Source organism: Lissotriton vulgaris, chromosome 2_1, assembly GCF_964263255.1.
Source record: "Lissotriton vulgaris chromosome 2_1, aLisVul1.2, whole genome shotgun sequence".
In the NCBI taxonomy this organism is placed as follows: domain Eukaryota; kingdom Metazoa; phylum Chordata; class Amphibia; order Caudata; family Salamandridae; genus Lissotriton; species Lissotriton vulgaris.
The window spans coordinates 1,463,841,600-1,463,857,626 of NC_141687.1; the positions used below are offsets into that span (position 1 = coordinate 1,463,841,600).

The window sequence follows — 16,027 nt, forward strand, 5'->3', positions numbered from 1 at the left end:
CAGGTGCTGCGCGCGCGACGCCCGTGTGATGACGTCACACGCGCAAAGTTCATTCCCGGCGAAGGAACAGAAGCGCCCGCCGTTGATTCTGGTTCTGATGCTGATTGCGGTAAGACCACGAGTGTTCCAGCGTATCCTTTTTGAGATTCCCCTGAGCCGGCTGGTGAGTACTTTAGAAGCGTTCCGCTTCTGTCTAGGTGGGGGGCGTCGGCTGGCGCTTCCCATATCTGTGGAGTCCTCGGCTGAGGCTCTTGCTTTTCCTTCAAGTGAGTTGTCGGTTTACTGGCAGCTTTGACAGTGTTTGCTGTTGTTGGGATTTTCGAGTGAACACTGACTCCGTGAACTGCCATTCCTTGCTCTGGGGTTTACCTGGCTTCCAGACGCCCAGTGTGATTGTTCTGTACTCTATCCTCCTTGCCTATGCCTTGTTCAAAAGGGGGAATAACGGACTTACCTGCTTGGAGACTTTGGATTCCTAAGGTGCTATTTATCTTTGGGGAATATTGACATCCTGAAGACATTATTGATCTGGCTTGGCTTCTGTGTATCTATTGCTTCAGGATCCAGGACTTTTATTGTGCTCCTTGTGTGCAGTATTGTGTGTGGTCAGGTGAAGTAACCGGGCAATGCAAATACGGGATTTAAGACAATAATATTGTCTCCTTTTCTTTACTTCTGACAACAGGGGCTTATGAGCTTCGCCTGGCAGGCTATCTTCCACACTGACCCCTGTTGAAGCCCAATTTGACATTCATGTTGGTATGTACTTATACTGTTGTGATTAATGTTCTAGAAACCTTGCCGAGTGAAGAAACTGACCATAGGGTTCTTGTATTCTAGAATTATCATCAAGTTCAACCTTTTTGATTGCCAGGCAAAGCCTTCCACTTATTCCTTCAGGTATACATCATTCGCTTTACACAAGGGTGGGGCTACAGGTTTCTACGAAGTACATTGCATATAAGTCTGTGCTTGTCTCATGGTGCCTTGTTCTCGTTTCAGCTTCCCTTCCCCGCTGCTCCCTCCCTTACCTTCCTGATTATCCCTCGCTCGATCATTCCTGCATGTCTGTTCACATTCAGACCCAGGGGCTGTCGAGAGGTGGACCCCATAGAGCATCGTGAGATTCCGAGGACCATTGGACCTGACATGTACAGAGGTAGATATAACAATCATAAGATAGTTGATTGACCAATGTGAAAAGGGGAGAAAATCACTGAGGGAAATGAAGAATATGACCAAGACACCAACTTATCAGAAACTAATGTGTGAAGGGCAGATGCACAGGCAAAGGCTGCCATTTCCTAACATGTCAGAAAGAAGTAATGAACACCAAAATGCCTGCAAAAAGGAAACTATGTCAAGAGACAACTGTGCATGGGCTTGAAAGGTGAGCTCCTAGGAAATGTAAGCACCAAATTAAGGCCCCAAAGAGATAAGACAAACAAAGAAGAAGAAAACATACAAGTCAAACCATTCAAATAATACAAGGATGATCTATGAAAAATCCAGAGGTAAGCCTTGCCAGGTGGAAGTTATTGTGAATTGCAACACATCTAATCACCTTGCCTGAAGGTGATCCAGCTTCTCTTTGGCGCATCAAAAACTAAACATTTTCAGCGACTGCCATGCACAGTTGACAGAACAGCGCATAGCCAAGATAACGTCCTCCACCTTAGGAGGTAGATCAAAGGAACTCAGTTTGCCCAGTTCCACCTACAGACAAAGATGCAAGCTCTAAAGGTGCAGATGAAGGATCTGCCCCTCTTACCTTGAGAGGAGATCCACAGAGAGTGGAAGGGAAGGACCCAGAGAAAAGCATAGTGGGCATGTGTCCCACATCCTTGCTGGCTAAACTGGCGCAATATAAAATTACCTACACTCAATCCTAAAAAAGCTACTTCAGAACACAGAGAATGGCACATAACAAGTACAGAGGTTGAAAGTCCTAGCTCACAAGGACTGTGTCTCTCAGAAGCCCGTGCAGTGGGAACTACAAGGGCAGTACAGTAGTTGGTAGGCATTTTAGTGAGGCCAACAGATACACTGGATATGTGCCATGCAGAGCAAATACGGACTGATCCACCTCTGGGTGAAGAAGTCACAAGTGATTGGCAAAATTATGTTGTGGCGGCACCCTTGCTGGGCAAGTGCCCTTCTTTTAACCTCTAGTCCTGCACTGTGGACTGTTGTGGGGGCGAGACCCCATGCCATCTGTTGTGGTTCTCCCTGACTGCGGGGCGCTGTGCTTTAAACCTGTGTAGCTCGGATCTATCTCTGCCAAATAGGTGGAAAGACTGTGAAGCCCTTGTGTGTCATTTGATGCTCCCCAAGAACGACTCTCAGGCTGACCTGCAAAGCCTTTTCCCTCGCCACTCTTCCACTCCGTCTTTAGGGACTGGCCTATCTCCATCGCAGGACTCCCGGTCCCCATAGAGCACCTTTCTATGCCTCCTAAAAGTAAAACAAATAAAGACACTGAGTCTGCCACAGTTTGTGACAATCCAGTCACCTCCCTCTGGACTAAAACTAATTCTCAGTCAAAGGAGGATTCTAACTCTTCAATACTGGCATCAGGGAAGCCCAGCTCAGAGGTGCCGATCACCCAGGCATTCTTGGCGTCTTTCCATCAGGAAATCAAGGATGAGATAGGCTCTCTGAGACAGGACTTTAAGGCTGGTCTGCAGGATATACATGGCAAGGTCACGGAGATAGGTGGAAGGGTCGAAGATCCTGAACGCACTATGGACACTAGAGCAGAGGATCAAGAATATCTGTGGGAGAGAATGATGGAAATAGAAGAGCAAAATATTACCCTACAGTTGAATCAAGGAGTCCTGGAAAATCACAGTCGGCGAAACAATTTGCACATCAAGGGGGTTCCGTTGGGAGCGGGAGGCAAAGACATCCTGGCGTACACAGCAGAACTCTTAAATGCCAGAGAGAATGAAGAGGCGTCACCGCCTATGCTCGACAGGGCTCACTGGGTCTTTGCCCCACGCAATTCGGCCTGACTTTTTCCCGGATATCCTTACTACAGTCTATTACTTTGCTGACAAGGAAGCTATGTTGAAAAAGGTTCAAGGGATTTAAGCAGTTTCATACAATGGCCTATCTATTCAAATTTTCCAGGACCTGGCACCGGCTACACAAAAGACTTCAAGACAGTCACGGATAAGCTGAGGGACCTCAACATCAAGTATTAGTGGGGCCATTTCTTCACCCTGATGTTTACATGGGAGGGCAAAAGGCAAGTCCTCCATTCACTAAGAGACGCAAAACAGCTCCTGAAGCTCCCTCTGGAGCCTAAGGGAGGCGACCTGTCTTCACCAGAGAGCGTTGAGATGGGCCTCTTCGCCCAAAATGGTCCACAGTAATGCCTCCTAGATCCAAACGCCGCTTACAGGAACTTGATTTTTCCCAAGTTAAACAGGACATCATTAGCCACATTCGCTCCCTGATTGGCTCTTCCTCTCCAGCTAGGTCACCAGACAATAAGGACTAAACGTTTCCTGGCTGGGTTAGCTCTTTGACCTGCTAAGGGGTCACTTGTGCCTTGACTTTGATTAGGTGCTGCTTCGGTTCTGGAACGGACGTCCTGGATCCTGTTAGGGGACGGTTGAAGGCTAAAACACCGCATATGCCCTCAGAGGACATCAGCACCAAGTTTGCAGCTGATCTTCTTGGGATTGGCCCGGTGGTTAAAGCAAGTATCGCTCTCCCCTAACATTATCACGGGATGGTGGTGGTGGAGGCCCACAAATTTTCTGTACGACTGCCACCCACTCTCTTCGGACTCCCGCAGGAGAGTGACTTTTCTGGAACGGCCCGTCTGAATGACATTTTGCTGTTTTCGATAGATTCGGACATTGCCTGACCCAGTGGGCCATTTGTTGTTGTACCTTTTTTATTCTCTTCAGTTTTAATGGCTTGTTTTTTCTCGTCGGATGCGCTGTCATTGAGTAACTAAGGGTGCCTTGTTGCGAATGGCTTGGGCATGTACTGCCACGTCAATGCTTTACAATGGCCCTTTCATCTTTCTGGATGGGCGTGGGGCTTGGGGAGAAGGGACGTGGGCTCATAGTGTCACTGAGTGGGTTTCGGAGGTTGTAGTTTTCTATCGGTAGTATTATGACTAGCCCCATTAAGTTTCTCTCTTTAAATGTAAAGGGACTGAACTCCCCTAACAAGGGGCGTCTGGTCTGGCGATATCTTCTTCACCACAATCCCAACATCATTTTTATTCAGAAGACTCACTTGCTTCCGAATGACACTCGCCTTTTGTCCCATCCCAAATATCCCACCCAATATTGGGCCTGTGCATCTTCTAAAACTGTGAGGTATCAATTTTCTTTAAATCAGACTGGCCTGAGATAAAACCCACAGACATGACCGACAAGGGCAGGAGGTTTATTAAGGCACATATGGCTTGGGGTGGTGGTCTTTCACCTTTGTTAACATATATGCCCCTAATCAAAACGAGGAGGTTTTCCTATGCCTACCCTTAGGGAGCTCCTACAGTCAGTCACAACTCCAATTATCCTCGGAGGAGATTTTAATTTGGTATGGGACCCAGAGTGTGCGCTATACAAGATTCTTTGACTTTGATTCTTTTAAATCTACTATTTGGGGAGTCATCACGTCTATATGGATTGCCCGGACCCAGGAGGCTCGGTTTATTGAAACTACTCTCTCTAGGGATATCAAAACCCTAAAACGCAGGTATCATCTCCATCCGTCCACAATAAGTGACGTCTAGCTGAACTGCGAGGGCAATTGCATTTACACCGTACCAACAAGGCGGAGAGACTTCTACTCAACCCAAGCAGAAGTTTTACACGGGGGGACAAGGTTGGGGCATGCCTGGCACAGCTCATTCGAGCGCAGACTGCCAGAGCACACATCGCCAAACTCAGGCATCCGGGTGGCTCATGGGCCATTTCAGAGGCAGATGAAGGCTTTAAACTGGAGAAGTTCTATGGATTGTAAATGCTCCTTGTCCTCCTGAGGCTGTTACTGCCTTTCTCAATTCTTGCCCCTGTGACTCTATTGATGCCCACTTTACGAAACTGCTGGAAAACCCCATTAACCAATGATGAAATTGCTAAGGCTTTGAAGCAACTCCCACTTGGCCTGATGGACTGCCAGGCACTTTTTACTGGGTTTTTTACCCGCAGCTTCGAGATCATTTGCTTCACCTTTTTAATAGTATCACAGACCTCTCGGGTCTCAGCCCAACAATGAATGAAGCGGAGGTGGTAGTTATCCCCAAACCAGGTAAAGACCATTCCCATACCACCCTATGGCTCTGTTAAACACCAACGCAAAGATCTATACGAAAATCCTAGCCAACCGCCTGGAACCCCATCTTCCGGGTCTCATTGACCACGATCAAGTGGGGTTTATTTGCCATCGCCAGGGGGCGGACAATATCCGTCGGGTAGCCCATCTCGTGGAAAAGGCACGCTTTAAAGATATCCCTGCCTGTCTGGTCTCCCTCGACGTGGAGCAAGCTTTCGATCGAGTGGACTGGGGATTCCTTAAAGAAGTATTACAGGGGGCTGGGAACGGGCATGATCTCCAAATTGATGTCACCTTATGCGGAACTCTCAACCTGCATACATTTTAATGGTAGTCTCACTGCCCCTATTCCCATCTACCGGGGCACCAGACAGGGGTGCCCACTTTCCCCTCTGTTGTTTGCCTTGGTGTTGCAGCCCCTGGCCATCGCCATACGTCACGATCTGAACATCCGGGTATTCCTATGGGTGGGTGGGTATGAACATAAAGCCTCCATCTTCGCTGACGACTCCTTCTCTCACTATCCACTCCATCTACGTCCCTCCCTGCTGTGACTACTCTCCTGGGGGCCTTTGAAGAGGATTCAGGATACTGGATCAATCTTAATAAATCTCATGCCCTTAACCTTACTCTCCCGGCCTCGGAGGTCCAGGACTTGCAAGACCTGATGCTGGTACAGTGGACAGACGTATTGATTCAGTATTTGGGCCCAGACTTGACTCCTACACTCTCGACATGGACTTTGTCCAACTGGCCTAGATATAGGAGCGCTATCCGGGAGGAGAGGCACAGATGGAAGGGCCTTCCACTTGCTTGGTTAGGACGTATCAACACCATTAAAATGTGTCTTCTCCATAAAATGTTATACCTCTTCCAAACCCTGCCCACTCCCATACCACAGGCTGATATTCTTGCCCTACAACATGACTGTACTAAATTTATATAGGGGGAAATCCCACCCACGCTTTTCCAACAAGATTTTAATGCTGCTTCCTGACAGGGGTGGACTAGCGTGTCCCAAACTTCTGGAATACTATTGGGCTTGTCAGCTTCGATATATCTCAGAGTGGGTGGTTTGCAAAAGCAAAAAACATTGGTTCCACTTGGACCGAGCGGTATCCTGTAGACCTTTATGGGACCTGGCATGGCTTCCACGAGGGACGTGCCCCCTAGCGCCTACATAGCCACCCCTATGAAGACAGTACTAGAGATCTGGGACAAGTTGGCAATACCCCAAGGCCTGACAACATTTCCCATCCCCTAACACACCTACAGCCGGTAATCCTATGTTCACTCAGGCATTTAGTACATGGACAGAGGGTGAATGGCGGGTTATTCAGGATCTCTATCAGGGCAATGACTTTCTCACGTTTGATCAATGTAGGCAAAAGTTTCATCTCCCGGGGGGGCACGTGTGCCATATTAGCAGATACACCACTGGTTCAGCTCTCAGACCTACATCCAGGGAGCCACTAGACAACTTACTGCCTTTGAATCCCCGGTCCGTAAATTTGAGGGTTCGAAGGGCCTGATTTCTAATACATATTCTGTCTTACAGCATTCTCAGTGGCCCACAACCCATGGATATCAGACGTTGTGGGCTTCAGACCTGGAAGAGGATGTACCTCCTGAAGGGTGGGCTCGTCTATGGTGGGATGTCACAAAGATATACCAGAGAACACCACAGAGTGAACCAGCATACAAGTTAATGATGCAGTGGTATTACACCCCAGCCTGTTTGCCCCAAATGTTCCCAAACTCCCCCCCGACCTGTTGGAGGTGCCAGAGAAATAGAGGAGACTTTAATCACATATGTGGTCATGCCTGAATATCACAATGTTTTGGAAGGAGGTCCTCTGCCACATCAAAGAGGTGGTGGATTTCCTATTCCTTCCTTCCCGTCAGTCACGCTTTTAGGCATTAAACCCTCAACACTAAATGCTATGACTTATGCAGACTGGCGCTTGATTCTCCATTTGCTAGGAGCGGCTAGGAAGTCAATAGCCCTATTTTGGAAGACACCGCATCCCCCCCTATTTCCACCTGGTTTCGTCAACTGTGGAATGATTTAGCCCTTGAACTGATTACCGCCTGCATCAATCATACAGATACATGATTCACCAGAACCTGGAAGCCTCTTATATAATATTTCACTAAGACCAGGTAATCCCGATAGGTACCCCCCAATCTTCAGGCCTTGCAGTTGTTTGAGGATTCCCTTGAACCATACTCCCGGGGCCAGAAACTGGATTCTACGGAACGACTTACCTAAGTCAGATGACCTGGCCTTTTACGCCCTGATGCTCCCCAGCTTCCATCCACGGACCTAATTCTTCTCAGCGCATCCACATTTTTCCCTCCCCTATCTTGAGAGAATTTCACTCTTGGTCCTTTTTTTCATTTTATTCTCTATATATAATTGATGACAGTTCCCTGTTGTTTTCCTAACTCGAGGGCCCACATAGATAAAGGGAGGAATTGTATATAGCGATGCTATGCATAGAGTCTCCCCAATGCCTCCACCGCATTTTCAATGATAGGCTCATGTTCAACACTAGGATTACTGGGAACCTCCTTTTTTTCCTTTTCTTTTCTACGCTTCTAGGTTTGTCTCTCTTTGCAATGGGTCTATTGTCAAGATAAATGGAGATGGGGTTCAAGCGAGTATTGTTCTCCTCTATTATGGTATGGTTCATAATGTAGGACCTTATAGAATTTTGCGTGGGTTAGCTGCCGATATGTATGCTTTTATAAGGTTGTTGCAGCATGTACCATGGAATGCGGGCGTAAATAATGCTTTCTTTACAGGGACATAAGTCTCAAATTGTTTGGCTTGTGTTGTTATGTCTTATATTCAATAAACACAATTTACATTAAAAAAATAATCTATCTGGCTAGTAGTCAGGCTGAAAAGGCTGGCATTGCTGGAAAGTAGCTTCTGAATTCTTTATACTGCTGCCGAACTGGCCAGAAGGATAAACCAACACTGAGAGCGAGCGCTGGTGCGATAATTTTTAAATTGCGGATTGTCTGAGGTGGAGGGGTAGAGAGTTCCAGGCCCTGGCTGTGAGGTAGGTGAAGGATCTTCCTCTGGGTCTGGTCTTGTAGATCTGTGGGAGAGAGGTCAGGGGTAGTTGGGCAGAGGGGAGTAGTCTGGTGGGTGTGTGGAAAGCGAGGTGTTGGTTCACATATTTCAGAAGGTTGATCCTCATATGCATATCCATCGGCTTTGCCTGGATATCTCCTGAAAGGCCAGTGGGAGGCATGCAAGCATGTTTATTTATAGTCACAGAGGAGCCTATGTCATCAAGAGACAGATCAAAGAATTTGATTGGCAGGCTCAGATACAATTGAGGGGCCTACGTAAGCAAAGTGGCCCCTTAAACAGTCCAGCACAAGCGGGACTGCTCTCTCTGTCATCCAAATAAGGCCAAAAGGCAGGTGCCAATGCATGAACCAAGAGCCAGACTCCCAAATGAGAATACTTTGTTTCACTGCTTCAATCAGATTAACGGACCTGGCGGTGGAGTGGAAGGAAAATAATTGAGGCAACATTTTGAGTAAATGGAAGACATTAATACAAGACCCTCAGGCAAAGGGTGAGAAGAGAAAATGTTTGCATCTATTCAGTGACAGTGAGCAACCTGGCAGGTGACAGTCGGAAAGGAGGCCAGCTTATCCCAAGACATTACATAGGATTATAGAGAGCTTTACTGCAAAACAACAACAGTTCTGAAGTGGAGAAGCTGTGTTTGAAGACTTTTGACAAAAAGTAAGCTTTAACCTCTTCATCTGGCAAAGGTAATCCAAGGATTTCAGTTGCCTTTCCAAGACCACACCAGAAGAATGAATGTGGGGCCCCAATGCACAGTCTGGGTCAACCACTGAAAAAAAACAAAAAAAAACGGGTAGATTTGAGGTCTAAAAAGAACCATCATGAGGTAGTGGCTCACAAAGAGGCTTGTCATTAAATCTGACTTTTACTGTTCGTTGAGCTTCGGACAAAGTGCTCTGTCAGCTCTGATAGTGGATCTGAAGCTGGCATGACTGGCCCCTGGTCTGGAACGGCATCAGGAGCATCTACAGGGGTTGACTAGTGAATGGGTTGGGCCACCAGCAGAAGCAAAGTCAAACATCCTGTAAAGCACTGTGGAGTCAGAAGGTGCACCTGAGGAATTCAAAGGAGGTCGGATGATAGCCTTGTTGAATGCTGTCTTTTGAACAGGGTCAGCACCAGAGGGTGAGAAAGCCAGAAGAGATTCCTGTAGCACTGGGCATGGTGCTAGAATGGAGCAGGGCTCCAGCAACATGCATATGTCCTCTAGGACAGGAATCGAAGACATCATGAAGGCTGGAGGTGTGGAACGGACCCTTCGACCAAGCAACTTGCCCAGTGAATGGGAGGGACAGTGAAAGGAAGTTGAGTTCTTCATTTAGTGCTTCCTTTTTTGTGGGAGGATTTTTCCAAAGAGGAAGCCTTCTTCCTAGACTTAATCAGAGAACAAAATCTAGGTCAGGACCTGGAGAGAGGACAGCCTTTTGTTCATCACATGCTCTAGCCATTCAAGAAATTGCCTCCTGTTCCTTTATTGACTTTTACAAAACCAAGTGCCATGCTTGGGTTTCCAGGTTCCATAGATGGGCTTTAAGGTGTTCCAAAATAGACCTCCAATTGTAGCTGGAGTGACATCTTTTAAAACCTGATGCATTTGGCAGTGACATTTTTACTATTAGCACTGCAAATACAATATTGAGCAAACTTCCAATGCAAAGCACTATATATGGCTCCATGATGTCACAGCCAGAAAAGGACCAGGCTGCAGTCAAGAGGCGATAGCTAAAGTGAGGGAGAGCTATTTAATCTTTTCTAAATCAGGTACAATCAGAAAGTTTATTCAAACATCTAGGAACACGTGAAGAAATTGACAAAAGTGGGGGTCTGTGTATAGCATTGTAAAAGTAAATGCATTGTTCTTACCTATTGTCGTAGAAACGCCTGTTGACCCAAAATGATTGTACAAAAACAGCTAAAAGAAAACAAAAAGGCATTTTTGTTAGCATGCAGTGTTGTTTAAGACACATGATGCCCATTTTAGGTAGCAATGTTATTCTGATTGTTGTGTGGGCACATCAGCATGTTTAGCTAAAGAACACAGGAAAAAAACAGGCAGATTTTCCCAACGAAATTTTCGCCAGCAATAACCTCAATGGTTCCATCCTTTTTTTTCAATATAAAAACATACGTCCAATATTTTTACTTTGTTTTGGTGAAAGAGGTGTTTCCTTTTGGCATTTTTAAGGCAGGTAGAGAGCCCACACCTGTAACCCTGCACCCCTCTTAATTACCTTAAATATTGCAGAGCACCCCTATAGTTACAATTGGAGTGCAGTCAAAAATGTGATATCACTGATCAACTGGGGAATCTGTGTTTGGATATTTCTATCCCATGCCTCTAAGCATCCAGCATCACATACATGTCCAGATATCTGAACTCATCAGTGACCAACCAAATTCTTGAGGGGGTCCATTCACTGGGAACATAGACAACCCGGTTCTGTCAACATGCCAAGAATGAAAACCTGCCAAAGAATTGCAAAATGTGCAACCCCTTGGAGAAGACTACTTTGGGTCCCCCCAAAAAATCAGTAGATTGTCAGAATACTGCACCACATTATGTGTTATTTCTGGTGCCCAGTCAGAACCTTTTATTTAAGTATCCCCTCGGTAAGTGGATCGATACCAATGGGGAAAAGCAAAATGAATAGACTAGAGGGTTAGCCCTACTGGGTGTGTAGTTGATTTTTAGCAAAGCATTATAATACTTATACATGGGTAATTTCTTAATGCCAATTTGGATGCAGTCTTTAGTCATTTAAATAGAATTCTAAAGACTGTCATCAACAAAGGCAATGATTCTGTGATGGGGCCATGAGGTTGAATTACATGCTCACCATCGGAGCAGCAAGAATCAGCATCACTGCGCAAGTTGTGGCTCTACCACCAGCGTAGTCCGACACTATCCCAGCCAGAATGCCTCCTGCAAAGAAAGAAAAACATCTTAGGCACTCACTTGGCAAAAATGATGAACGAACATAATGATAGTTCTTATGGTGGCCTTGCAGAGAGCTTGATCTGGTTCGAAAAATGGGGGAGAAGATGGCGTTCAATGGTAACAAAAATAACCTCTTACTTCTTCTGCTGGGGTGCCCCATATGTGCAGGCAGCCAGGACCAGATGCGGGTATACAAGGAGAAGTGAATGTGAGTTGCCCTCCTGTGGACCTGAGAACGGAGCCTCATGCAAAATGAGGAGGGGCACCAGGGTCTGGAGGAGGTGTGCACAAGAACCAGCAGATAAAAAAAAAACTGCTTTCAGAGTGGAAACGGATGGGGGGAATACAATAAAGAACACCAGCTTATTATTGCAGTTCATTGAGACAAATGGACTCAAGTTCATCTCCCTACCATACTAAAACTAACCTAAGAGATTTGCCTGCAGCGGGGACATTATTGAGAAACTGGACATTGGAAACACTTGCACAAGTAGGAGGGCACTCACATTAAACCTATTCCATGCAGTAGGCCCCAATTGCGGCACCACCAAAAATGCAGTCAAGAGTCCCCCTCCCAAGTAACCAGCATAGTAGAACAAAGCCTTCAGCCAACCCACCATCAGTGAAGATGGGCAAGAATGACGCAAAGCTGAGAAAATTCAAGTTGAAAAAAAAAGCAAGGGTCAGAGAGCCGAGACCTCACCCGAGAGATACAATCAGATGCAAGATGAAAATGCTACTAAAGGAGATAGAGAGTAACCCAGCAACTACAAATGTGAAAATAGACACTTTCACAGAGAGAATCAACCAAATGAAAGAAAGACTGGATAAACAGTCCCCAAGACTGGATGAGGCCCAAAAGAAAATATCTGATCTTGAGCATGAAAGTAAATAAACAAGCATTTACAATGCAATGGTCTCGGCAGCATTAAAGGTAGAGCTATTGGCATTGCTGATTATTTTTTTTTTAAATCATAAATAAATGGCATTGTCATTTACATTGCCTGAGATGCATCATCTGAGCTGTGTGAATAATAACAGCTGTGAGCCCGTGCCTGAGGTGTATCATCAGAGCTGTGTGAATAATAACAGCTGTGAGCTCGTGCCTGAGGTGCATCATCAGAGCTGTGTGAATAATAACAGCTGTGAGCCCGTGCCTGAGGTGCATGATCAGAGCTGTGTGAATAATAACTGCGTCAGCCCCGTGCCTGAGGTGCATCATCAAAGTTGTGTGAATAATAACAGCTGTGAGCACCGGCCCGAGGTGCATCATCAGAGCTGTGTGGTGGTGGGTCCTGGGTGCAGGAAATGGGGATGCGGCGTTTCTTATAATGGTACAAACAGAAACCGCAAATTAAATGCATCACTATAAAAACCACTATAACAGATCCCTAAAATACCATCTCTTTTTGGGTTTTGTGGCCAACATGTCAACAGTTCCACAGAAGCAAGAATGCACACAGATAAAACAATACAGGCTGTGCGTGTGAAAAAAGGGCACACGCATTGAGTGAGAGGGAGCCAGGAGACATATGCCTTGGGAGAATATTTCTTGCACTCAGAGGCCGCTAACCTCTGCAATTCCTAGCTTTACATGCAATAACAGGCAGCTTGGCTAAACTTGAGCTATAAAACACACAAGGCCGTTGGCTCTGGAAAGTAAGACAACATCTGGTTTGCACATTTCACTGTATGTTCTGTGCCAACAAAAACAAACCTCTTCCAAGGCTCTAAAAATAGTCTGCGAAATGTCATTTCCTTTTTAAGCTGGAAAGATACACTCGTAGTACACACAGGCGTTGCAGGGTCGAGCGCACGGGCTGAAATGCGATGAAGCACAAATTCGTCTACGAAAGAGACAAGCTTCTGGAGAAATAGGGCTTCATAAATGTATAAGCTATGCTCTCGACTACTGCCATCTTCAACGTTTTACTGTATCTTAACGAATAATCAGTATGTTTAAATGTTACAATGACGGTTGCCACCGAAAGATTAAATCAATGGATATTAAGTTGGAAAAATAAATGTCCAACCCAAAATCTATGCCACGTTCCTGTTCTGCGGCTGTGCCGAAGTGGTCAGGAGTCAGTTTTCCCCACAAAAAAGTGACCAAAGATTTCCCGTTGGTTCTAAAGTATTCAATGAATGCAGTAATCTAAAGTGACACCGCTAAACCATCCCTGGAAAAAAAAACTCTGTTTCCCCGTCAGTCCTGGATTTTACTCTATGGCCTGCAGAGATGTCAACATGCCTTCTGCCATCTTAAAACAGATCATATGGTAATGAACCCACAGAACAAGTCAGCAGCGACGCCATTTCATCTACCATTCTTACACGCATGTTGCCACATCCAATCCCAGCTCTGATATGAAAACGAATGAAGCATCGTTCTCTTAGTGAGCATCACCGGTTTCTTTGTAAGACACGATGAACTACAATAAAAATTTAAAAAATGCCTTAACACGTCTCTGTACACGGGAGAAGAGCCTCTGACTCACACGTGCGCAGCATGCCCACCATAGAAGCAAAGCTTTTATCAGCGCCGTGCGCCCCTCTGCAGACTCCCCCTGCATTCCAGAGAGGCACGCGACGCGATCCTGTCTGCCCTGCAATGCTGTGGAGACAAGACCTGGCCGCGCGCACACCGTTATCCTATGGGGAAGCGCTGCACGCGGCCAGGTCTTGTCTCACTTCGGTGTTCTCAGACTGCTGAGACGCCGACAATAGTTCTCTGGCGAGAACGCGCTTTCAGCGCGTTACTAGCCGAGACCTAAAAACTAGTCAAAATGACAAAAACTTTACAGTCAGTTAATATAAAGAATTCCTATCACAATAACACTAGTATTGTGGGCACAGCGGAAGGAACAAATGCTACAGCAACAGTTGATGGACAGAAAGCAGAACAATGTCATACATTCACCCCAGTACAGAGATCTGGGCCTAAATTCATTGTTTTTTTGCTCACCATGTCATTCCAGTTTGAACACAGCCATATGCAAATCAGTCTTAACCCTGTGCCCAATGGGAACAGTCCAGCCCGAACTGCTAGGCGCGGTCCTCCCTGGAATGGGAACAGGCACCCTAGGACCGGTTTCGGGGTTTCACCCCTCATCCGCCACAATGCTGGTTTCCTGTTCACGGAAGCCCTAGCTTGGCAGTTGGGGCTGGATTGTTCCCATGAGGCACAGGGTCAAGGCTGATTTGCATATAGCTGGGTATGAACTGATGCTGGGTCTGAACTGAGGTGGCGAAGTGAGCTAAAGAATGATGATATATTCAACCCAGATCTGTGACTTTGGGTGAATGTCTGAAATGTTTCAGCGCTCTGTCCATCATCTCTTTGTGTTTGCTTTGTTCGCCCTAAGTTGACAGGGTATGCCCAGACGTGGGTCCCTTGCTCACATTGCCACGAATTCAAACTATCCTGGCTGTTGAAGGGTGTTACCCCGAAACTGGTCTCAGGATGCTAGTTTCCGGTACAGGGAAGACCTGGCTTGGCAGTTTGGGCTGGATTGTTCCCATGAGGGACAGGGTCAAGGCTGATTTGCATATAGCTGGGTCTGAACTGAGGTGGCGAAGTGAGCAAAAGAATGATGATGGATTCAACCCAGATCTGTGACTGGGGGTGAGTGTCTGAAACGTTTCAGCGCTCAGTTCATCATCTCCTTGGTTTGCTTAGCGGAAGGAACAGACACAGGCAAGCTAGTGCTTTTCGTCGATTCCCTTTAAACAGAAGTGTTCATCAGAGAGGCCTTGACACAAACAATTGTAATTTAACAGCCCATAGATCATTGGCAGCCGTCGGAGACCTGGACAGCACTCACAACCAATAATAGTAAAACTACTGAACAATAATATTGTGTCTGCAATACTGTATCCGCCTTGTGATGGCCCATACAGATTTGCAACACAGAATATCCAGAGTAGCAGCTTCTATTTATAAAGAATACGCCCACAAATTAGCCACCCTTCACTGCAAATGCAGGAAAAAGCTATCGAAGAGGGGCAACTCCCAACCCGGTAAGGGAAATAGCAGCCATAACATTATTAAAACGGAGTAAAGAGCTTGAACTGAGTACATCATATAGGCCTCTACCATTAATAAACATGTATAATAAAATATTAGCTATTTTCTAACACATAACATTTAAATAGCCTGTAAATGAATAATAGACATTTTTCAAACTATATCCGGATAACAAACGTGCATTTCCTTTTGTAATTAAGAAGCATGATGCAAAAAAAGATTTAAATAGGAGTAAAACAAAACAGAACACTTTACTTGGTGATACGCAAATTACAAATATTTGCAGAAACTCGTTTTCCAAACAATATTTTTTCTACACTATACAGTTTTATCAGTAAAACTGCATGTCAGTGGGACATTTTGTTGCCATTTCAATTTAAAATCTGCTGATTGCATATGCCAGCGGGCTACCACATCATGCTATAGGTATGTATTTATTAAAAGTTATTGTTTTTAAATATGATTTGAGAAACATTGGTGCCCCCACCCTGATTACAATGCTAGTAATCAACTAAGAGGTAAGTCAGGGGTCATGTGTATGCTGTATGTGGCTAGATATGTGTAATATAAGGAGCAAAGGTTATTGAATCAAACAAAGAGTTTTTTGTACAGCAGCCATGTTGAACTCGCATATTTAAAGGTGCTC

The 16,027-nt window shown here is 45.7% G+C and overlaps 1 protein-coding gene across 4 annotated transcripts in view; it reads right to left on the bottom strand.

Moving 5' to 3' along the window:
* Positions 1 to 16,027, bottom strand: part of SLC37A2 (solute carrier family 37 member 2) — a 926,772-nt gene that overhangs the window by 266,571 nt on the left and 644,174 nt on the right. For all 4 annotated transcript variants that reach the window (XM_086957324.1, XM_086957323.1, XM_086957320.1 and 1 more), the window contains 2 exons: positions 11,254 to 11,339; positions 10,280 to 10,328 (listed from right to left, as the gene is read on the bottom strand). In XM_086957324.1, the coding sequence (XP_086813450.1) occupies positions 10,280 to 10,328; positions 11,254 to 11,339 (135 nt within the window). The remainder of the gene's footprint in view (positions 1 to 10,279; positions 10,329 to 11,253; positions 11,340 to 16,027) is intronic.